The 24,882-nt window shown below is 45.7% G+C and overlaps 1 protein-coding gene across 1 annotated transcript in view; it reads right to left on the bottom strand.

The window, feature by feature from the left end:
• Positions 1-24,882, bottom strand: part of GLMN (glomulin, FKBP associated protein) — a 148,966-nt gene that overhangs the window by 45,269 nt on the left and 78,815 nt on the right. The window contains exon 8 of the mRNA XM_086951669.1: positions 22,099-22,162. Coding sequence (XP_086807795.1) covers positions 22,099-22,162 — 64 coding nt within the window. The remainder of the gene's footprint in view (positions 1-22,098; positions 22,163-24,882) is intronic.

Genomic DNA, 24,882 nt, shown 5'->3' with positions numbered 1-24,882 from the left:
TCGACGATACGACGGGGATATATAGTAGGGCGGAGTTGCTCGCATTGAGGCCTATGCGATGCCATGGTGGTCCTTTGCTCTCATTGAATTCCTGGAGCTCAAATTTTACCTGCAAAGATTGTGATTTCGATCTTGTCAATTATGTTAAAGGGGAATTATTCTCACATTCGGAACCCGACTGTTCCTAGAGGAGCTGGAGCATCTATGTCCCTTAGAGCGGCATTGATCAACTGCAGATTGCTTTCCAGACATGCCATCGACATCTGGCAGTCTCTTCAGGACAACAAGTGGGATCTTCTTTTCCTCACGGAAACCTGGCTGAATGAAACTACTAACCCTGCCATCACATTAGCCATCCCTGATGGCTATAACATCATCTGTGCCAATCGATCTAATGGCAAACACTCATTCATAAATCTGACTGGCCCGTTATAATCCCCTCGTATGAGCAAATTGACAACATTGAGGGACTGCTTTTTTGTATTAAGCTATCCGCATCTATTTGTTGCTCAGGGCTCTTGATCTATCGCCCTCCTGGTTCCAGTATCACTCATCTGCCGGCCCTGGCGGATTACATTATTCAGGCCAGTACCCGTTATGCTAATTTTACAGCCTTAGGAGATTTCAATCTGCATGTGGATGATAAGACTAGTTCTCACAGCAAATGTTTTCTAGCGACACTCGCCGCATGTAGTCTGAATCAATTGGTGGAGTGGCCCACGCACAAAGAAGGACACACTCTTGACCTAATCTGTACTAATCTTGATAATACCCTGGTCACCAACTCCACGCCGGTGATTTGGTCAGACCACTTCCTCATCTCCTTCATGATCGAGCTACCTCCGTCAGATAGGCCTACCATAATTCCTAAGACCTTAGGTAGAAACTGGAGTCGCATTACTTTGGAATCGCTCCAAAAACATTTAAAAGACTTGCAGCCCAATCCGGCACCAGACTTGAATTCTTGTATTACCAATCTAGATAACTGGTTAGGCCAGGCAATGGAATCACTTGCCCCACTGAAGCCTATTAAAACCTATAGATCAGAACCATCAGCCCCATGGTATTCTGATGCCCTTCGTCAGGAAAATGCATTGTGTAAAGCTCTCGAACGTATCTGGAGGCAAAAGTACTCTATTGAGAGCAAATCCATTTATAGAGCTGCCTTAAAGGAGTATCGCAGATCAATTGTGGTACACAAAAGGGACTACCTGGCCAATAGAATCAATAAAGCCAATAATGGGACTAGAGATCTTCAATATTGTTAGATCCTCCACGGACCCTCAAGCAATGAATAGGAGTTTGCCAGCCACTCAGTCTTTTTGTAATAAACTCTCTGATTACTTTGAAGAAAAAATAGAAACTATATATGCCTCCTTCCCCACTACCAGCAGCCCCAAACAGAGGGAGGAAGAAAATACTCTGATTGTGTTACCCCCGCCCTTTTAGAGTTCGAAGTTGCATCAGAAGAAGTCACTCTTGCTGAATTACAGGAATGTAAATCCGGATCACCTAATGATCCTTGGCCGGCTAAGCAATATAAGGCACTAGCAACACTTCTTAATCTCCTCCTCAACTCCATCTGGAATGATTCCTTGAAAATGGGAAAGTTTCCTGACAAATGGAAACATGCCTCACTCATACCTATTCTTAAGAAACCTAATGCAGATCCGGACAACCCAAGTAACTATAGACCGATTTCAGTCTTGCCTGCTCCGGCTAAGGTCCTGTAAAAATTGGCTCATTCCTAACTTGCCAATTATATAGAGGCCAATGGACTCCTACATGAGACTCAGCACGGTTTCCGGTCTGGTCACAGCACGGAGTCGGCACTGATTGAAATGGCCGACTCTGAGATGGACACTGGATCAGGGATCGAGAGCGGTGTTGGTGCTGCTTGATTTTTCTGCAGCATTCGACACCGTCTCTCATAAGATCCTGCTGAAAAGACTGGCTACTCTAGGAATAGGGGGTACTGTACTTAAGTGGATCACTTCTTTTCTATTCGAACGCACTCAGCAGGTTTAAACTCCCCCTTATACATCTCTTGCCAGACCACTTAAGTGGGGAGTTCCTTAAGGCTCCTCCTTGAGCCCGCTCCTCTTCAATGTCTATTTCACCCTGTTAGCTGAAATGATTGCTCAGGCTGGAGTCAAAACCACTTCCTATGCAGATGATATCCAGCTCCTTTTTACCTTCGAAGAGCCCACTGCCAAGGCTTTCGATCTTATGAAAACATGCCTTAGGAACATATCAAGATGGATGGACTCTAATTCCCTTAAGCTTAATGCCGGGAAAACTGAGGTTCTGTTTTTTAACACACCATCCCCATTATCATCTAATCTGTGTTGGCCGGACGACTTGAGTCATGCCCCCGTACCAAAAAACTCAGTACGGAACCTCAGGGTTTGCTGGGATAACCAGCTTACCTTTGAAGACCAGGTGCAAACGGTAGCAGGTTCCTGTTTTGCAAAGATCAGAACAATAAAAAGACTCATTACCTATCTGCCTACTGACAGTCGAAAAACAGTGGTTCACGCCCTGATAACTTCCCATCTCGATTACGCCAATGCACTGTATGTAGGCATTACGGCCGGTCTGTGTTATAGACTTCAGACGGTCCAGAATGCGGCAGCACGTTTGGTGGAGGGTATTCCTCCCAGACATCACATTACCCCGCATCTCCGTAAATTGCACTGGCTGCCCGTAAGTAAAAGATGTCAATTTAAAGCCATGATATTGGCCTACAGGGCTACGCAGGGCAAAGGCCCGGTCTATCTTAAAACTTGCTTACGTCCTTATCATATTGCCAGGTCATTGCGCTCAAACTCTCAGTTTCTCCTAGTCACTCCTAGGTTTAAGAGAACCCGAAAAGGAGGGAAAACTTTTGAAGTTTGCTCTTCTCAGCAATGGAATAAGCTCCCTTTGTCCCTCCGAGCCTGCCCATCTGAATCTCTATTCCGAAAGGCCCTCAAAACCCATCTTTTTGACCTATAATCTGTCTCATATTTGCCCACTGCTTCCAGATTCATTAGCGCCGGGACGCCCCGTTGGGGCAGCTGCGCGCTTTACAAAATACACAAATAAATAAATAAATATTATGGGTATCCCCCTTTCCCCGTTGTACCTCTTTGTTTGACTGTGGTGACCCCGGAGGTATATATGAGAAGGGGCCAGGTGGTGATTCAGACAGGGATCGAGAATGCTAATGTTATGAACCCCAATGTACCCCAATATAGGCCACGGTAGTTGCACGACCCTTTACCAACACTTGTCCTACCTTTACTCTACATAATGGGTCTGACGCTGACCTTTTACCTAGTTAGGCGCTGAATAAATGTTGTGTGGTTTTCTCCGAAATCTAGTCTCCTTTATTATGCATTCTCAGTATCACAGTAGGACTGCCATCTTCTGCATAATAACTATGTATAAGGGTCACCAATATAATCATCCTTGGCTGACATGCCCATAGTGTACATCTAGGTAGAAACCCTGAGAGTACCTTTTGGGTATATAAGCACCACATCTTGGCTGACGCAAGATGCTGAGGTCCCAGCACGCAGACACTCCAGCACGCAGTGGTCTGACATCCTTTGCAGAGTGTCCATCTCAAGACCAAGACGGGGTGCTTCGCTCTCCCACATCAGGTAATGGGGTTGGCTCTATCCTAAGGGGAATCTTGGCTATACACTTACATACATGCAAGGTACATCTAGTTAGGCTTTGCATCATAGGAGTACGCATGTTATTGTCATGTATCTATATGCTTGCATATGTTCATTGTTTTAGCACTATGGTAGAATTCGTCCTTTTCTTTACTCTGCTGGTGCTCATAACGATATACATATGTTTATGTCTAATGATTGTTGCAGCACACGTATTTTATAATAGAATGACGCTGGTTCAATACATACTTATTAAAAACGTCCCCACTGTTTATTCTGTATATCTCTCTGAGACAGAATGAGCACGAGTGATTGAGCGAAAAGTACTGTACTGTTTCCACGATCTCGGAGGGGTCAGGGTTGTCACGTCCAATAGTTTCCAGAAACTATTCGCTCCTAAGTAAGAGGGGCTCATAGTTGCACTGTGAGCTAGCCGATCTACAGACTAACATATCCTTTCGGGGTGTCTGGAATCAGACTGGACACCAATCCCTTAGTTTAGGTTGTCTAAATGCACAGATCCATTATAGATTTATAGGAACTACACAACACTATGTTCTAGGTGGAGATGAAGGGGGTGGTGGTAGCTCTATGTCTGGCATGGGGCTGGTGGCTTTGTCCGACTTCTTTCTATGTTTCGTTGGGATGTGCACGTCAAGGGCCTCCTCGAAACTCAGCTGGTGTTTGAGGTCGTGTGGAGCATTCACTGATGGGCGGTTGAGTATATGGCGCGGGTGAATCACAATGAGTATCTGCTGTGCGTCAATCTCATCCTGCACTTTTTGAAAGATCAGTACGACGGTTGTTAACACCAAGGGTTTTGGGGCCGGCATAGAAGTCTTCAGGGCAAGTGTCAATTTAGTCTTCGACACCAAGGGTTCCGGCTTCATCCATATGGTCGGTGCCGAGGCTGGAACGATCAGCATTGAGGCAGCTTACTTCAACGGTTTCTTTGGCACCGAACAAAGGCTGCCCATTGCAACCAAAGCAGAGGTTTGATACAGACCATGGACCAAAGGCAGTTGTGGCCCAAAAGTCGTGCTCTGTACTTCCAGAGCAGCTGAGCACCACTTTTCAAAAGGCTGTTCCACATGCAGGCGATGATGAGGAGGAGCAGACTCATGACCATCTGTGTTGGCAGAAAGTCTTCAATCTCCAGTTCGGAGCCGGAACTGGCATTGGTCGATAAAGCCTCCTAATCAGCAGCCGATGGCTGCACATGTTGTTCCCCCTTACGGTCCTGGGTGCCGAAGAGATCCGGGGTGTCGAATTTGCCCCTATGTGACATCTCAGAGGCAAAGGGTCTGACGGTGACAGGGAGCCTTTTTCAAGCAGAAGGAGTGGCAGGCGTTGCAGGAGGTCTCATCGTGCTCGGGGAGAGGCAGAGGTTACAGAATCCAAATGTGGAAAGAAAACAATCTAACAATGGAGTCGATGCCCAAGCACCTTACCAGCAAGAGAAGGAGTCACAATACCTTGTGACTCGAAAGGCTTCTTCGAATAAAAACAACTTGCACAAATCCAGGTCCAACACTAGATTGCAGGAGCATGCAGAGCTGTGACTATACAGCCGCACCTGACTCAACACTTAAGTACATGGAGGTCACGTCATTAGCACTTCTTCTTTAGTGGTGAGGACATGACTTCCAAATTATCATACTGGGGCTCTGTAAAATTTTTGTTGCTCGCACTTAAGGGCTCTTCTACTAACTAATTAGTGGAATTGCATCCACTACTGCTCTAGGTAGGAGCCACTGGTTTCATACTGGTGACATTACTACACAACTATCACCAATGCACAAGTGGAGTTCTGCCAACTATCAAAACATGGACGGTGCAGCAGTGCTGGGGCAGTAAATGCACTCACTGTGCCACCAATGAAACTAGGGGCACTCTTTCTTGTCCACCAAGGCCTTACCTGTAAGGCTCCCTGCTTGGGGATCAAACACGTCCATGATGCCCAAGCAGCAACCTTTACGCTTGAACCAGAGACTACAGATTGGTGGAGGAATGACAACAACACACAAGAGAATACTCCAGGCAAAAACACCCTTAACACTCCCCTTAAGGGGAATGGGGATAATCGCACTAGACTTGCTCGATGAATAAGTGGTTGACGACTCCCTAAGATGGTGTAACTCCTTTGCCAGATCAAGCAACAGCATGAAGAGCAGGGATTACTTCACAGATCAGCCTCTCTGTGTTTAAAAACTGACCACCATAAAAAGCCAAACTTTCCCAATCCTAGTGCATTCCACAGGCAGGTCGAAGAGGGAGAGTAAGGTTAAATAGCTGTTCTGCTATTTCAGTAAAGGGAATGTCCCCTAAATCATAGAGAACAGAACAAACGACTGCTCCTCACACACAGTCATAAGACCAGTTCCCCTAAACCCTACAGCAGGTACAGCATTTCCATTCTTATGTTTACAGTCTTACATAAAATGTAAGTAAACATCAATCATTCTAAAACATACTATTCAATCACATTCACATGCCATAAAAAATAATCAATTTTGTCAAAGGCGGGGGAGAGCTATGCTAGCAAGCAAGATGGCCACATAAGCTCCCGGCTCCGCCGACCTCCGCCAGCAACTGGTATATCCTGCAAGTTATCCTGTTTTCACACCGGACTCCCGTGTACATGAGGAGTGACTGACTCTGAAGGCGCAATCACGAACTTTTTATCACACAGGGTGACAAAGATACGCCGTGTTTCATTCTCGGCCTACCCCAACGTGAAAGCCTGGGCCTCGATTTCCAACCCATCCGGGCTGGAATTGAACAACATCGGCTGTGAACCTTGGGCTTAGCCCGGTCTCCCGAACAGAGACATAATCTACCTGTCTTTACCGGCGATTTCGTATCCTGCCTGCAACGCACACGTCGTAGCGTGTGCGTTGCAGGCAGGATACGAAATCGCCGGTAAAGACAGGTAGATTATGTCTCTTTGCTGCGTCCCTGTATCTGACGCCAGGAGACACCGTAAGCTTGTCGGGGGGGTGCGGACGGGAGAACTGATCAGCGGCGAAAGTGCAAAATCCTGAGGTGAGAGCGCCCGTGGTTGGTGTCCGCTCCAAATTTGCCTGCTACCCCGGAGTAGTCGGCCTCCGAGGTTTGCATCCTGATCTGTCGCTTTGCGAGAGGAGATGGTGAGGACAGAAGACACGCCACTGCTGCACTCGTAATGGTGGCCATTAGAGCGCTCCACTCGCAGATCATCGTCAACTACCAGGCACTGTCGGTAACAATGGACGATCTTTGACAGAGACCGGACGGCGGCTTTTCGCCATCATCGCAGCCAGCGGTGCTACCAACGGAACATCGTATGTCCAACTTTGAGGTCCCTGTGCAGAAGCCGGATTCCTTTTGCGCTGCTGATTCCTATAAGACAGATCACGCGCCCGTGAACATTGTCAGCGTCCCCTGCTTGAACCCTATCTCGCTGAATAGCACTATGGACAACCTTGCCTGCCTCAACAAGATCACCTGGGACTATTGGAGAGTTTTATCATCCTTCCACGCTTTTCCTCGCTTGCTTTGTGGAGATCGTGAACTTTTATCCTTTACTTGGTTTGCTCATACTGACTTGAACTTTTATGAAAACTCTACCTCTCTCAATGTTGCTGTGGCCTGGGTCATAAGTGCTCCAGTGAAAATTCGTACTGGCCAGGGTTAACTTGTGGGGCTTTTTAGGGTGCGGGAAAATAATTTCATCTACTGCTGGGATTGTGACCTGTGAAGTGCGGGAGTTGGGTGGTATGTATCATGCTTCCCTGGATTGATTGTGTATTTCGCTGCATTCTATTTTGAACTTGTTTCCGGGTGATCACATCTGGTGGGGGGTAAGGGAGTCCGGGAGTATGTTTTTGTCTCTCCTTCTCCGCTCCTTTATCTCTTTTAGGGAAGTTTCTGGGCGAGAGGCACGCTGCTAGTGGGTTAGGGCGTAGCCATTGCAGGAGTTCAGGGTGGTGGGGGGGGGGTGGTTATTTTGCCTTTGTTTTGTTCTTTGGCCCCTTTTTCTTTCTCTCTCTTTCTCATTAGGGTATTCCTCGGGGCGACAGGCACGCTGCTAGTCGGGTAGGCCGTAGCCATTGCAGGGGTGCAGGGGGGGGTTGCGTGGGGGGGTTTGTTATTTTTTTCTTTGTTATGTTCTATGGCCCTTTTCTTTTTTCTCGCAGGGTCCGGTAGCGATACTTTCGGTTTCATCCTGAAGTATACGAGTGGGCGGGGTCTGGGGTGGGTGGCTATGATGAGAGATCGGTAGTTTTGTTTTTCACCCTTAGTGACCTTATTAGCGCTTGCGTCTTTACTGTTGGTCTACCTTGATTCGCAACCACCTTTTAACACCTACCCGCACTTCTTATACCCTCGAGTGTGTGGCTCCGGATATCCTGTATCTTCTACTTCATCTTGTCTTTTGGGGGGGGGGGGGGGGGGGGGGGGGTTAAATATAAAATGAAACCTTATGTATATCCTTGATCCAAAATGTTTTCAATGCACCGTCTATCCTTTACTGCTGTCGGACCCCTGGGTTGTCGGCTGAGGAGCTGCGTCATTGGAATTCCTGATACGTGTCGCATATATGTGGTGTCCGACCCCTGTCGTTGCAGGGCTATTTTTGTACTTTGTGTTGAACGATATAATAAAGGTTTTCAAAAAAAAAAATTTGTCAAAGGCAAAATTCCATACCACACTGCATTCCAATAGTTCTCTCAATAACAATGAGACAGGAATGCGTCTAAAGTGTAACTATGAAAAGTCTCCAGACTTCACATTACAGTGGTTTCACCTGTTTTTATCCCATGTTATACGTCAAGTTTAAGTTTATTTGTTTGATTAATTAAAATCTTACAAAAATGTGACCTTAGAGAAAATATCAGCATCAATACGCAATAATAAAAAATAAATGTAACTAGATAAAATTTTCCTTAAGACGTTTGGCAATCACATTTAAAATTTTTACAAAAGCAACATTCATTGGTAGGTCATTTGGGCATAAGCACACCATTATTGCTTGTCTACAGGTTCTTATTTCTCGTGCATTAAACAACCTCCTGAGGATTAGCCTCCTTTCTGAGTCTATGGCAGGGCACAGACATACCAAGTGCACAATGTCTTCTTTTCCCCCTTGCACAGTCTACATAACGTATGGCCCTCGTTTGACTTCCAGGGTGGAAGAGGACACAAACCTGGCCATAGACCAAAGCGTGCTCCTATAAATGTTCGCTTTCTTTGGACTGACCATGCAGTATGAAGGTAAGGTTGGACTTGTTTTTTTTTTGTAGCCGTTTATGATTGGCCATAAGTGCTTACGTTTTACTAATAGAGCTTTGTCTTTTAGCAGCGATAGGTGAGTAACCAGCTTATTAATCGTTTTTTTTTAAAGCTTTCCTGCTTTATTGTGTTTTCCCAGATTGCTGATATTGCAAATTCTTCTTTTGCGTTGTTTAGGTATTTCCACGCTTGCAGTTTCTGGTTGTCTTTCACCTCTCTCCACAAAGCTATAGACAATTGATTGTCCTGATCATTCTTTACTCTATTCCAAACTTTTAATATTTGGCCTTGCCGGACATATAGCTGATTGTTCATACCGAATTCCATCCTTATTTGCGCTTGTGAGGCATTACATGGTAGGGAGAATAATATTTTATAGGTTTTTGCCACAGCATTGTTGATAAGTACGGCATCCTTCCTGTTTAACACTTCAGCACCGTATGTTAAGGATAGTAATAGTTTGGCAGCTATGATTTTTAATAGTGGCCCGTATGACAGTGCAGATAGATTCTTTTGTAGGGTTCTAAATGCCGCAATCAAGCTGTTCGCCTTCCTTACAATATCATCCCTTTGTGGTACAAAACTTCCGGTCTCATTGAAAAGGACACCGAGATATCGACAACTCTCCACTTGCTCTAGTTGTGTTTGTCCCAGCAACCATTTCATCTTTTGTCTTTTTTTTCCTGTCACAACCATTATTTTTGTTTTAGTCATTTGGTTATCCTTCGCATATTTAACTGTACGATCAATCAGTCTTTGCAGACCCACTTTTGTGTGGCTCAGCAACACCACATCATCTGCATATAGCAAGTTAGACATTTATTTTCCGGCTACCCTAGGTGGATGTGAGTTTACCTCATTTAATGAGTTAGTAAGATCGGCCACAAATAAGTTGAAAAGTAAAGGTGCAAGCACGCATCCCTGCTTAAGGCCACAAGTCACCAGTATTTTATTGGTCAAAGCTCGGCCATCACCTATCCTCACCTTGACCCAATTTTCAGAGTATAATAGCTTAATAAGAGTCAGTAGTGAGCCCGGGATTCCGTAGCCCTCGAGTTTTTTCCATCGGAGGGACCTATTTACTAAATCAAAGACCGATCTGAAATCGACAAAACAAAAGTAAAGTGACTGTTTAGAAAAAAGTGTCTTATCTATTAAAACTGATCAAATTAACAAATTGGTTGTGGTGCCTAAGCCCTTAACGAAGCCGCTTTGTCAGATAGGTGGCCCATAATAGGGGGTCCTCTTTGTAGAGGGCAAAAGGGATACCGTTGGGGCCCGGAGCTCCATCCTTTTGTCTCTTTATTAAGTTTGCTACCTCAGTGATTGTGAAATTTATCACCTGATCCGTTTCAGTTGGTCTTTCAGTGGGCTCTTCGTGGCCCCCACCATTGGTAAATAATTCAATTTCGACGAATAGGGTTTTTTTAAGAAACCTTACCTAGTCCTCTTCTGTTATTGGCGAGGCTATTACATGTTTGTTTGGTCTGTTTATTTCGTTAATAATTTCCCAAAATTCTCTGGAATTTGGTTGGTTACTAGCGTGAAAGATTTTTGTCCAAAGATCTTGTTGGGTTTTGTTTTTTTCAGACCATTGTTACTGTGATAATCTCCAATATACCTCTTTTTGCTTGTTGTTTCTGCACCAGTTGCAGTGTTTTCTGGCTGATTTCCAATACCAGGTCGGTGATCTTCCCTTTGGAGGGAATTTGTAGGATCATTCAGTGAGTTGATTTTTTCTTGACAAATTGTTCTCCGTATCCTTAAACCTGAGTGGTTATTTCCTCCGTTTAATGCGGGGTTAGGCTCTACTTCAGATAGCACAATTTGAGTATCACTAGAGTCACTTTGTATATTGCATGGATAATTCCAGGCTATACATCCCTTTCCCTTTTGAGTATTTATTACTATAGGGCCCTGAGATGCATTCTGGTTATCGTGTGTCTGCATTTTTTTCCCAAGGGGTACATTTCCACTGATTATTTTGGCCACATTATCATTCTGTTTGGTTTCGGTGTGGGTATTTGGCTTGTTTCCAGTCTGTTTATCGGTCTGATTATTAAAGATATCATAATATTTTTCACCTTTTACGCTCTTGCCATCGGTATCAAGCAGGATCTCCTCCATCTCACCTTTTGTCAGAGCTGGTTCTTCTTCGATTAAGTCTTCCGGATCGGAATCCTGAGATTCTTCTGATGGAGGGTATACATTTACAGTGTTTTGAGTTCTTAACTAATTTCTAGCCTTACGGATTATTTTTCCTTTGTCTCTTTGAGAGTTTATATCCTTGGCAATTTAATTTTTCCTTTTCTGCAATTGTTTGTCCATAAAGTTTTTGCGTGCCTGCGGGTGGTGATTCAGTTTCCACATTCTGCCCTATTGTTTTTCCTTGATGTTTTGGTTTATTTGTCTCTTCAAAACTACTTTTTTTTGTTGTTTGAGTAATGTTATGATCTTCAGATGGCTGTGTGGTTTGACCTGCTCTGGCTACTTTGCCTATGTTTTTATTGAGAATTAGATCTTTTACATCTTCCAATATAGTGTTTACTACATCGGGTATGGTTGAAAGTTTATTTATGATTGGTTCACAGGGACACTCAAAATAGTTAGTTGCTGCATATTCTTGAGCTTTAGTTATAAAGCCGTTCAGCGCCGACAACTTTCTGTCTATTCAGGAAACTGCATTAGCCATTACTCCGAGTATATCAATTTGTGTATCCATTTTGTTTGACTGATATGTCAGTGCTTCAAGTATTAGGGTAGAAGTTTGGTAAAATATGTCCCATGTAGCTCCAGAATCGCTTTTTTCCTTTGCCTCTCTTGTGAGGTTATAATCTTTAATTGGACAAGTGAAATCCCCGTTTTGCGGGGTCGCACAGATTTGCTCCCTTTCCCTGTAAGTTGAGTTATTACTTTCAAGAATTTTTATCGGTGTAGGTTCTACCACATGGTTTTTTGATATATCCAAGTCGTTGTTTCTTAATTCAAGCAATTTCCGTTTTTTTGTTTTACCAACTTCGACCTCCGCTGGTGATTGTAGTAACGTTTCCTGTGCAGAATTTCTGGGTTCCCGTTCAAGCTTGTTTGAATGTGAAGAATCTACTGCCAGTACTGTTGTGCTGTCAGTGACCTTATTGCTTGTTTCATGGAGTTTCCTCTTAGTTGTAATGTCCACATTAATTTCTAATGGTATTGACCTTTTCAAGTCTATGGGTTGTTGACGCATAGGAGTAGATAGTATTGGGTCACCAATCTCTCTTTTAACCATGCCCGTTAGCTCGGCGTCGTTTAGCTGTAATTCGTGCATTGTAGTATGATCTATTGGGTCTCTGTCTAGGTTCAATGTTTCACTTGCTGCGCTCTTTAGTTTCATTTCTTTGTTGAAAATGTTTTCATTCGCTGGATCTTCAATGTCAATACCTTTTTCCTAAGGGAGTCTTGATGGTTCAATTGGGGTTTGTAATTGATGTTTGGATGTCTCTGATTCCATTGACATTAAAGCCCCAGTAGGATCGGTCAGGAAGTCAAATTTCTGTGGTATTTTTGTTGACTTTTCAAACATCCGTGCAATTGGTGAGATTAGAGTTTGGGTTTGGTTTAATCCCTTTGTCTGTGTTTTATTGTTTTTTTGTAACTTGAGTGCTTGCGTTTTGCGTGCCTTTTTGGTCTGGGTACCTGATGATCTTATCTTCCCAGAACGCATCCCTGATTGCTTTGATGCCAATATATCACTTGGGGCTGCGCTCCCAATTTTAAGAAAATGATTGATGGTGGCAAAAAGTGAGGTAAAAAGTGGTAGAGTTCAGATAATCGCTCTTCAGCCTTTGTACAGCCTTCAATCTTCTGTCATTGGTCCTCCCCTTCAGCTCTCCCTTGCCCTCCCAAGCCCGTCTACCCCAAATTTAGGGCAGCTGCCGTCGGGAAGGGTACGGGGGCGAGAGTTAGATCTGGCAGTAGGGCTGCGGCGTTAATACTATAGTGATATTTGCTTATTCTTGGGTCAGTGTGAATACAAGGCACAACACCGCTGAAGAGAATCTTCCAAAACTGCAACTCAGCCTAATTTAAAAAAGAAGGGTTTTGAATGTTTATGTTAGTATATGCTCTATATATGTTTCTGAGCCCTTTATTAGACAACTGTCTGCTCCTACTGCAGCTGCCTGGTCCTTAAAGTCCTTAAGGGGTTCAGTGGCTTTCTTAGCGCCGTGCTGCGCAGCCCCCCTTGCCCTCTCACCTGTTCACCCGGTCACCTGTGATGCGATGTGATGGGCAGCTGTTATGTGCAGCGGTTAGATCCAGTTTGCTGAAAGGAGGCTTCTGTGGCTTCTGTGGCTCCTGCCTGCTCCTGCTCCTGCCTCTGCAGCTCCTGCCAACAATAACGTCTCAATGGGGTCTTTGCAAGGGCTATACTGGATTTTCGCCTTCCTCTCCCCCAGTTGGAGACCCCCAAAGATGCCAAAGGATGCCAAAAAGAAACCAAATAACCCCTTGTGGCACTGGCCGTGACGCCGACCGCCAGTAGGGGGCTTTACTCTCTGGTCTTTCGGTTTGGATGTTTTTCTCCGCCGAGAAAACTCTTGCTGTTGCCCACCGCAGCTGAAAGAGAAGCTTGGCGGGACGTGCCTGGTTGCCGGGGGGGAAGACGTGCACTCTTCTCCACGCTCCGCTCCACTGCCTGCAGTTCTAGCAAGGGGCGGCGGCGACGGCTGTAGCACCGCTGTTAGCTGCGCGGTATGACCGTTTTTATCCTCAGTTTACTGCCGCTTGCTTGGCAGCCCGGTCGCCCGTCGCTCGTTGCTCGTCTCTGGTCTCTTGTTTAGGTGCTCCGCCAACACCTCTGTGCTCTCTACTTCCCGTGGGCGGATGGCGTTCTCATGCTCAACTTGCTCAACTTGCCAGGCGTCTGGCTGGCACCTTGCACCTGGCATCTGGCACCGCGACCGGCCGACGGGCGGGCAAGCAGGACTCCCCCAGTCCTAAGGGCTCGCCTCACACACCGCCACCGACCTCCGACCTCCTTTCGGCTCCGATGCAGCTTTTGCTCTGCTACTCTGGGGCCGCGCACGCGATCGCCACCTAGCGGTCACTGGAATCACAAATCTCCTCTCTGCCTCTCATGTTATATGTCCATTTACTTGTTTGTTACAGTTGTTATTAATTCCCTGCCCAACCACTGAGAAAGAATATACTCCTTGAATCTGCAGCTTCAACTGAGGTCAGATGCTCATGCCCTGGAGTTCTGGGTACTACACTTTCCTGGCCCAATCCTGGGCCAGTAGGTTGATTTGGGGCTAGTCGTTCTTGATCTTCAGGATAGGTGGCAGGAGGAAGAGAAACAGGCATCCCACGTTCCACTTCAGGTGGAATTTATCTCTGAGAGAGTCATCAAGGGAACTTCAGCGTGCGAAAGTGCTGACATTGCACATTCTTGTCAGTGGTGAAAAGATCGAGCCAGGGTTCTCCCCATTTCTGTAAGATGCTTTGTGCCACCTCCAGGTGTAATTGCCATTTGTGGTGAGCTTGGCATTCGTAGCAGAGTTCGTTGCAGTACCACATAGAGGTGGTGTTGTCAGTAAGCACCTGTAGCAGCCTCCCACTGATGGTAGCCTGAAAGGCCTTCAATGCCAGGTGAATAGCATGCAGTTTTAAAAAATGTATGTGGCGTTAGGACTCCATCGGACAGTGGAGTCCTTTGATATCCACCTGTCCCAGATGCCCCCCAATACGGAAGCGATGCATCAGACACCACAGTCAAGTCTGGGTGGAGGTAAAGTGATAGGGACTGCCGATGACCCAATCACGGTCTAGCAGCCACCACTGCCGGTATTTTACGGTCTCTTCCCAAATCTGGATAAAGTCAGACAAATTCCCCTGGTGCTATTTCCACTGGTAATTGAATGCAAGGGTGTGCAATTCCTAAGACAGGGGAAGGTAGTTGTGTCAGTGGAACAGCCTCCAATTGGAGTAAGTGCCCTCACACACCCAGAAAGGTGTCATGCTACATCATCTGGCCTCCTCGTCGGGCTGGTGCTGCAATGCCTGATGGGCATCCACGCAGGGGCTCTGTGCCAGAGATCTTTTTATAATAAAGCCGTTGGGTGAATGATTGCATATGGGCACGTCACACAGTATTGTAAGATTTAATTATTTTCTTGGTCCTGATGAATTGCCCATAGACCCCTTAGGGGCTGTTTGAGGCAAAAAACATGTTGACCATACAACTTTACAACAAAATGCTCTATAGGATCATTGCATCCCACACGAGCCACCCTGATTTTATTTAGGTTAGTGAGCCCCACCAATAAAGTTTAGTAAAACCCAGCATTACTAAACCTATTTTAACCACTCCTTTCACTTCACTACACTACTTATCACAGCCCATATACCCTCATTCAACTAACGATTAAAAGAGCTTCGCCAAAAAGCCCCTTCGCTGGGAGCCCGGGCATTGCAGCGCCGGCCCGATGAGGAGCACGCCCAGATGATAAGGCATGACACCTCTTGAGGTGTGTGAGGGAACTTACTCCAATTGGAGGCTATTCCACTGACCAAACTACCTTCCCCTATCCTAGGAACTGCACAACCTTGCATTCAATTACTACAGAAGGGAGTACGTGTGCTGGGCCTAACCAAAAGCTCCCAGTTCCTCTTGTTTAGATGGCTATTTCCACTGGGACTTTAAATCCCACTGCAGAACCTGCATGTGCCATCTGTCATGCTTCAGCAGCAGAATTTAGGAAAACATCAATCTATCTAGTTTGCCCAAGCGGTTATCTGTTAAAATTAAAAGAGGTTCTGTATGTGATTGATCAGGCTGGAGTACCTCAGTAAGAACAATGGTCTTCATCTTCACAGTAGGCGATTGTAAGTCAAGTACTCCAGCCACCTTCTGCATAACAACAGCGAAGGAGGCCCTTTCTTCGGTGACAGAACTGGGAAGAGAAATAAGGACAGTTATCTGTAGGAGTATCCAGGCCACTTGCATCTTGTAGTTCCTCATACGAATTTTCCTTATGTGACCCCCTTCACCAAAATGTCATTGCCAAAAAGACTGTGTAAAGTCTTGGCCCTATTGCTCCGTTATCAATGGAGTAGAAGCTTAGGGAAATGGTGCAGTGGGTGGCACTGGAATGGAAGTCTCCACTAGAGCCGCGCTGAACCCGAAGCAAGTTGGGAGGCACAGATGGTGCCGAGTTCAGAGCTGCTAGCAGAAGCTCAACTGGAGGCCTCTGAGGAACTTTGGTTCCCAAAGGGACACGAAAGAAAGCTTCTAAAGTGCCAAAAATACACATCACTGTCTCCCTAAAGGACTCTACTCGCCGCATCATCGCCATACTTGGAAATTCTGGATGCATCAGGACTAGGCTGCTCCGACGGAGTTGGGAGTAAGACCAGATGGCTTCTTGATGTTTCAAGCCTTTTCTGGTGTTTGAGAGTGGTGGGAAAGGGCAGACTACTACCTTGATTTCATATGTTTCTTCTTGGACTTACCCAAAGACTTCGACCGCGACAAGGACCAGTGGGGATGACTTTGGGAGCAGGAACAGGACTGTCAATTGGTCTGGAGTGGTGTCTTTCAACTTTTGGCGGCATAAAACTATGCCTTGCAGTCTCATATGGCCTTTGGCTTCGTCTGTGCACCGTAATCACAAGCCCGGGAGTTGTGCTCTGACCTCAAGCACCAGACATACCATGTGAGGGTCTGTCACAGACAGCAGTTTATGACAGTCCCCGCACCTTGAATCCTGTTGACTTAGGAGGTGTTCCCATGCACACTGGAAATTACAAAAAAAAATTGCAAAAAAGTTCATGAAAAGACTAAGGAGAAGCAATGGATCAGCATCTGTAGCGCCTGTATTTGGCAGTACTCTATTTTTAAACCTCCCGTTTTTGGTGTAATTTACTTTAATTTCTTTTTGCACTTACCCCTTGTTTTTAATCCAGCCTGGCCTCGCACACCCCCACGGCTGTCATCTTACTCGCAATTTAATTGTGTATTTCACCGCATTTGGCGGGTCCCTCTGCCCCTTGCACGTGGCGGCCATACTGGGTGAGTGTGTTCCACCGCGCTAGTCCTGTTTCTACTCGCCTTGCGAGCATATAGGCAGGCAAATTCCAGCAGCGCGCTCTATTCCAGCGGTAGCGCTTACCTGTAGTGCCTGTATTTGGCAGTACTCTATTTTTAAACCTCCCGTTTTTGGTGTAATTTACTTTAATTTCTTTTTGCACTTACCCCTTGTTTTTAATCCAGCCTTGCCTCGCACACCCCCACAGCTGTCATCTTACTCGCAATTTAATTGTGTATTTCACCGCATTTGGCGGGTCCCTCTGCCCCTTGCACGTGGCGGCCATACTGGGTGAGTGTGTTCCACAGCGCTAGTCCTGTTTCTACTCGCCTTGCGAACATATAGGCAGCCATGTTGACGCGCAGCGGTTACGCGCAGCGGGGACGCCGCATTGACGCCGGAGTTACGCCAGAGTTCAGCCCGTCTGTGCCCGTCCGGGCCCAGACGGGCTCAGGGCTGGTCCTTATGCCCGATTCATCGGAGCCACCTCGCACTCGTTTCAGGTACAGGAGGGAGGAACTTATGTCCTGGCGGACGTTTCATTCTACCACATGCAAATTCGCACAGGAGGGAACGCCCCCGTTCCTACCTTGCAGGGCTTGTATTGTGGGCCAGGATTCGGCCTTTGTTAATTCAGTGCTCTCCATGGCATTACTAAACTGTCGGTCCCTACCTAGTCACGCTACTGAAATCAACTCCCTCATTCTGGACCACGAGCTGGATGTGTTATTTCTAACTGAGACCTGGATTTCCTCCAGCTCGGGCCCGATATGGTCAGAGCACTCCCTCCAGGTTTTCTCCTATCCCATCTGGACAGGCCTGTGGGGAGGGGAGGAGGAATTGCCATCCTCTATAGGGACTCGCTAGTTTGCAAGGTTCAGGAAGGAGGGGTGAGCGATTGTGAGAGCTGTCAGTTCTCTCTTCGCTTGTCATCCACTGTGTCCATGGCAGGACTGCTGATTTATCGTCCACCTGGAACCCTGGGAAACTTTTTCAACTCCTTTCTAGAAACTACCGCACTTCTTGCCTCCTCAACGGGTAATTTTGTTGCTTTAGGTGATTTTAACATCCACCTTGATGACCCCTCCAATTCCCTGGGAGTAGATCTGCTAGGCGATCTCAAAGCTTTTGGGATCAATCGGACGATCTTAAACCACTTCCAACGCTGGCTCTGCCTTGGACAGACCACTTTATGGTGCCTGCACTGTGGCAGTTTGACATTCCAGTTGTGCCGGCCCCTAGGGTATACACCGTGGAAAGAGCCTGGTCTAGGCTCCCAGTGGACACATGGGCGGTACATCTGGAGGCGTCTCGGCCTCCCCTTGAGTCTAATCCGCTAGTTGCAGATGAGAATCTAAACATCTGGCTTACTAACTCGCTGGATGCTCTCCTCCCCAAAAAGAAACAACTCACCAGGGGGAAGAGAGTGGGATCGGCGCCCTGGTATACATCTGAGCTGAGGACATTGAGGAAGGGCTGCAAGAGGCTGGAGCGGACCTGGAGGAAAGATTGGAGCGAAACGAGCCGGAGAGAATATCGGGCGGCTCTTAGTACCTACAAATCTGTTATTCGGGTAGCAAAATCTGGATTCTTTGAGGAGAGAATAGGCTCGGCGGCCAACTCCTCGAAAGAATCGTTTAGGGTCATTAAAGGACTCCTGAAAACCCCCGAACCTCAGGTCATTCACGAGGACCCACGTGAGAAATGCTCAGAACTGGCCTCCTTCTTTAAAACTAAAATTGATAACATCCTTGCATCTCTCCCCCGGCTATCCGAGGATGTCTCCTCTGGTGGTAGCTCAAGCCTTCAGCCCAGGGTGCGATCAGCAGAGTTGGTTTCTCTTGGCTCTGTCACTGTGGAGGAAGTTCTCACAGTCCTGACGACCATGAAAAGTGGTTCTCCGAAAGACCCTGCACCCATGAAATATCTGAAGCAGGTAGCCCCCACCATCGGCGGCCCAGTGACGGACCTTATAAACCTGTCTCTCACCCAAGGAGTGGTACCCCCTAGTTGGAAAGGAGCGGTTGTTAAGGCTCTTTTGAAGAAGCCTAACCTGGACCCAGCCGACATTGCCAACTTTAGGCCTATTTCCCTGCACCCCGGCCTCAGTAAGGTGGCGGAGAAGCTGGTGAATAGTCGCCTATCGGGCTTCTTGGAGTCCAATTCCCTTCTGGGCGACTCCCAAACGGGCTTCCGTCCCGGTCAGGGGACCGATACTGCCCTGCTGGCAGTCGTGGAGAATGCTAGGAGCATTTTGGATTCAGGGGGATCGGTGGCAGTGATCCTCCTGGACCTCAGTGCTGCATTTGACACCGTAGACCATCAGGTGCTTCTCCAACGGCTGTCGGGGGTGGGGGTCTCTGGGATGGCCCTCAAGTGGTTCGCTTCCTTTTTGGAAGGCCGGACATTTGAGGTGTGGGAAGGCCACGAGAAATCATCCTCAGTACCTCTCCAGTGTGGTGTGCCACAGGGCTCATCGTTGAGCCCTACCTTATTCAACGTTTATATGGCCCCTCTGGAGAGTGTGGTACTGCCTCTGGGTATCAAGATCATCAGCTATGCTGATGATACTCAGTTGGTGGTAGGCCTCTCCCAGTCGGCTTACCAACCCGACCGGCTGCACACGTGTTTGGATAAGATCTTCACGTGGATGTGCAGCTCAGCCCTCAAGCTTAACGGCTCCAAAACAGAACTGATGCTGCTGGGGAGCTCCTCTCCATCCTTATCTCCTAGCAGCTGGCCCAACTGCTTGGGACCGGTACCCACCCCCAAGCAGGAGATCAAGAGCCTAGGGGTGTGGCTCGAGCAGGACCTTTCCTTTAAAACACACGCAAAAAAGACCGCAGGCTTGTGTTTCGGCCTGCTCCGATCAGCCCGGAAGATTTTACCTCTCCTCCCAGTGGCCTCTAGGAGGTTACTCATTCAGGGGCTTATCATCTCGCGGCTGGACTTCAGCAACGCGTTGTTTCTGGGTGCTCCAGAATCCACCCTGAACAAACTTCAGCAAGTGCAGAACGCGGTCGCCAGGCTCTTGACGGGCCTTCCTAGGTGTCAGTCCGCACGCCCTGCGCTGAAAGCGCTACACTGGCTCCCTGTCAGAGAGAGGGTGAAATTTAAGGCACTCTGTTTGGCCCACAAAATTCTGCAGGGGAAAGGCCCACCTATCCTAGGGGATATGATTCAGCCTTACAAGGCCTCCCGCTCTCTCCGTTCTGACCATCAACACCTGCTGCAGGTTATGAGGGTGAGGAAGGCAAGAACCGGTGGCAGAAGATTCTCCATAAACGTGGCCACCCTGTGGAACTCTCTCCCTCTGCACTTACGCTCGGAAACGAGCCTTCTACGGTTCCGTAAACTTTTAAAAACTTATCTATTCCCTGTCTAGTTCTTGTGCCTATTGTGGTAGTGTTTCTTCCTGGATGAGCGCGGGGATGCCCAAGGGTAACCAGGCGCTATATAAAACTCGTTAATAATAATAATAATAATAATAATAATAATAATAATAATAATAAAGGTGTGGAAAGAAAGAAACTGATGTCAGCACGCTCGCAGTTATATGCTGTTCCACTTGCCACTTCCGGAGAGGAAAAATGTTGGTCTGAAGCCGCAAAACACCACTACCAGTGTGTGACAGCATGGTTCGGGGTGGCGGGTCATGGTAGAGGGTGGAACAGGGGTTGGCGAGTGTAAATAAAACATTTAATCTAAAAAACGTACCTTCTTGCGGCATCTTTCCTCCGATGTCCCTCGCTCCGACCTGGAAGCGGAAGCACACACATGCTCCCCATAGCCAATCACAATGCTGCAATTCAGTGTTGTGATTGGTCCAAGCGCAGTGGTTCGGTGCTCAGACAGGCAGTGGGAGCCTGGGCATGTTCTCCATGCAAAGTGCGAATGAATGTTTGGCTGGCCCAAGACGGCCAGCCAAACATTCATTCGCTCTTACAAAATGTACTCACCATTCCCACTGCTCCTGTCGTCAGAGCAGCCCCGCCCGCCCTGCAAAGCTGCCACAGCAGGAACAATCAAAATTATAATAATGTTCAGTTATTATCATTTTACTTTTCCTTTATTTCACTGCTATAAAGCAGTGGGGGGATGCTCCTCCACCTTAGCGGAGGAGCCGCTACTAGTGAGCAAGAGAACTGGTTTAAAATTTTGTGATCCAGTGAGACACCTGGGGAATATTCACAAGTTGAGGAAGCTGCTTTCAAAAGTATCTGTCAGAAAGCTGTTGTTAATTCCATGGTCCCAGCAGTGTTGGTTGATGTGGTTGCTGCTATATTCAAAGCCATAGATGAATGCAATGTCGACTATGCCATCCCAAAGAAATACTACATTTCTAGCCCCCTCCCCAATGCAAAACATGATGCATAACTTGTCTCTGCTTAAAACCACTTCATAACCCCTTTTGTGCTATCAATAGATATCTGGTCATCAGAAAAATTTCTCTAGACTAACCTAAAAGGGCTTAGCACACAGTGGGCTCATCTTGTAAAGACTTAATGCGCTACAAGGTCCTTTTCTGCTTCTTTTGCTGAGTAACAGTTTCACATTACTAGATCATGTAAATAAACCTTTGGTGGTGCTGCAGTTACCGGGTAGTGTTGTTTGCAAACCAAAGGGAACACATTGGTGTTAAAATATGGAAAATATTCTATGTAATGGTAAATATTTGCATATTTACCTTCAGCAAGGAATATTACTCCCTCCAACCAGTAACTGCTCTGGGTAGCCTTTTCTTAACCTAAATTAGCATGAGATGGAAATGAAATTGAAATTCATCTTGAAATTGACTGGGCCTTGTGGAAATCGGTTTGAATAACTATGATTGAGATCTACGTTTTTGTAAAATTATGCAGCATTGCTTGTTAGATTAAAATGAAAACTAAAATGTTTTTTAAATTGTTTACCGATTTTTTTTATGTGTAGTGGTTGTTTACACAATCCTAAGAAGCCCAGCAACACAGCATTTGATTTCAAATGATCAAAGAGAAAACTAAACAAACCATAAACATACAGTTTGTAAAATAAAAAAGAAACCTCAAACGAAAAGACAAGTTTTTATTTGTACTACATGCTTTCCAACTTACTTGATTATCATCCTCACTATCTCTGATAGTTAAGTACCTCAGCAGATTCAGTGAAGCCATTATCCTATAAATTAAACAAAGATTGTTATTGTCATCTATATTTACTCTATAACATCTGCAATAATAAAATATATACGTGATTAAAACGTGAATTAAAGTCTCTCGTCTCGATCACCTAACCTCCCATAACCGTTGAAGATCAGTTAGATTTGAACCCTAACATCATCTGCTAATAAAATAGATTTAAACATTGTATAAGTGTTCGATTGTTCAATGTAAATCAATTTTTTTCTAAATCATGAAACAATGCTTTTCTTGATTTAGAGGGAAACTCTAGCTAGCTTTCAACAAATGGCACACTGAGCAAATCATACTATTTGCATCCACAAATCAATTTCATTATTAAATTAAATTTGATTTTTTTTTTGATTTGGTGTCTCATTTATCTTAGTGCTCTATGCAACTGCCTAGTTCATATACCTGTACTGGCTGTCTCTCTTGAATGACAACTTAACAACTGCTGAGACCTTTCCGATCACCATTAGTAACTGAACTCGGACTCCTTTAATACCATTCCTTAGTACCCAATCTACTGGGAGTCACTCAGATGTGCTATTTGATTCTTAAGCTGGACATCCCTTCTACTACAAAGATCTCCAAACATATGAAGGGCCAAAGGGTTACTGAGCCACCACTGATCTTTGTTGAAGAATTTAATTCTTAATCATGCAACCTCCATATTAATAACACCTTCTATTTATCAGGTACGTGGAAAACCTAGTTATGATCATTGACCCCTGCTACCCCTTTACTGCTTTCAGACACACTCTTCCATTTTCAAGATCTACTGAATGGATGAGACACAACCAAGGCGAAACTGCTGAAGATATAAAAGCCACAAACATTTTTCAGCACTGCTCAGAATAACACGACACAGAATAAAATGCCTCGCTTTTTTACTATTCCATTGATAAAGTAGCTAGCCTTAAAGTAACTCAGACTGCAAGCTGTAGCAGCAATATGAAGCAGACAAAGAGTTATGCCTTTCAATAACAGTCGTTCCTATGAGACGTTTTCTGAAACAGCTTTCAATGCTATTAAATCACTTTGAGTGGAGCTCCAAAAAAGATAGAAGACATGATGGAAATTGGAGGCACACACTGGAGGAGATGGCAGAAACTGGTGTGGCAAAGAAGACACTGGTGGGGGAAAGCAGACATGCCGGAGAAGAGATGCTGTGGGGGGTGAGAGAGACAACTCAGGGACACGAGACATACACAGAAGGGGATGAGGCACTTGTGGATAGGAGTAAGAGCTGCAAAAAAGAAAGAGGAGGTTCATACATGTGGAAGACAGGGCTTACAGTGTAGACAATACTACAGAATGTGGCAAAGGACAGATAAAGCAGATGAGGCATATAGGGAAACTGAAACCATGATAAACACGCTGGAGATGTGACAAACAATGGAGACAGTGAATACATGACACTAACCAAAATGTATGCCCGTTTCAGACTCTTGTCCACTGTTGAACTGGACTATCTGAAGGAGTCCCTAGGCCCTAGAGGTATCCTTTATATGATTATGGAGCCCACATGGCCGGAAGAGTCATTCATCATCATCTGGCCTGCTTATCATTGGGTGGGTGCTGCAATGCCAGACAGGAACCCACAAAGAGGCTCTTTATCAGAGATCTTTTTCCTACGTGATCCCGCTGAGGTGTACCTAATCCAATCGAGAAAGGTAGTGATGTGTGATGTGCTGCAGAGTAGGTGAAACAATATGAATTCAAATAGGCTCTAATGCCCTGGACACCTTTATCAGATTCAAAACCTTCTGGTGTTTTCTTACGATTGGAATGTGAAAGTAGGAATCCTGTGAATCTATGGAGCAATTCCAGTTCCCTCTGACGTAATTTGAGGGGGCAACTGGGCACCAGGTACAACGCTACTATCTTGAATCTCCTTCTTGATTCATTTGTTTGCCAATCTGAGGTCAAAAATGGGTTTTAATTCTCACTTTGGTCCTTTTTGTGATCTAGGAAATAAAATCCAGTTCTTTTTTGGTAAATAGGGACTTCCACCACTGAATGCTTCTGGAGTAAGGTGTTTACTTTTTTCTGAATCAAATCTAGATGTTGTTGGTAGGATTTCTTTGGTGGTACCATAGCTGAAGATATTTTTAACTTGAGAGAATATCTATTCCAAACAATATTCAAAACACATTGGTAATTTTTTTTATATTTTGACACTCCTATAGATGACTGGTGAACGTCACCCCCACCAGTATGACTAACAGAGAGAAAGAAAGGAAAAACTCAATTTTGTGGAGATTTTCCTGCAGCTGCTGGTTGGTGGCCCCCTTTGCCATTTGAAGGTCTCTTTTGATGATAAGACTGTCTTGGTTGCTGCAGTTATTGCTGCTGCCTCTGAGGAGTTTTATACCCTCTTCTGTAAAGACTTCCTGTCATAAGGCCCATCACATATTCTTTAGCCCTTTTTTCTTGTCAAGGACCACTGCTTTTAAATGTCCATCTCTGATTTCATGCAGGACATTTTGTACCCAAAGTGAGATACAAACAAGGAAGTACCATTAAATGTTAGTTTAATACTTTTTCCTGAGCATGAGATAGATTTCATGGCAATAACCATGAGCAGACAGGGCTGAAGAATATGCTGCTGCACTTATAATCTCATTAGACAGCAGCATACCCTTACCCATTGAACCTCTATAAAGAATCCCAGACGGATCTGTTGGAGTGGCCCAATAATACTGTGGCACTTGC

The sequence above is a fragment of the Lissotriton vulgaris genome, unplaced genomic scaffold (genome assembly GCF_964263255.1).
Source record: "Lissotriton vulgaris unplaced genomic scaffold, aLisVul1.2 SCAFFOLD_1729, whole genome shotgun sequence".
NCBI classification, from domain to species: domain Eukaryota; kingdom Metazoa; phylum Chordata; class Amphibia; order Caudata; family Salamandridae; genus Lissotriton; species Lissotriton vulgaris.
The sequence above is the reverse complement of the archived record's forward strand: the minus strand, read 5'-3'. Positions and strand labels throughout refer to the sequence as shown.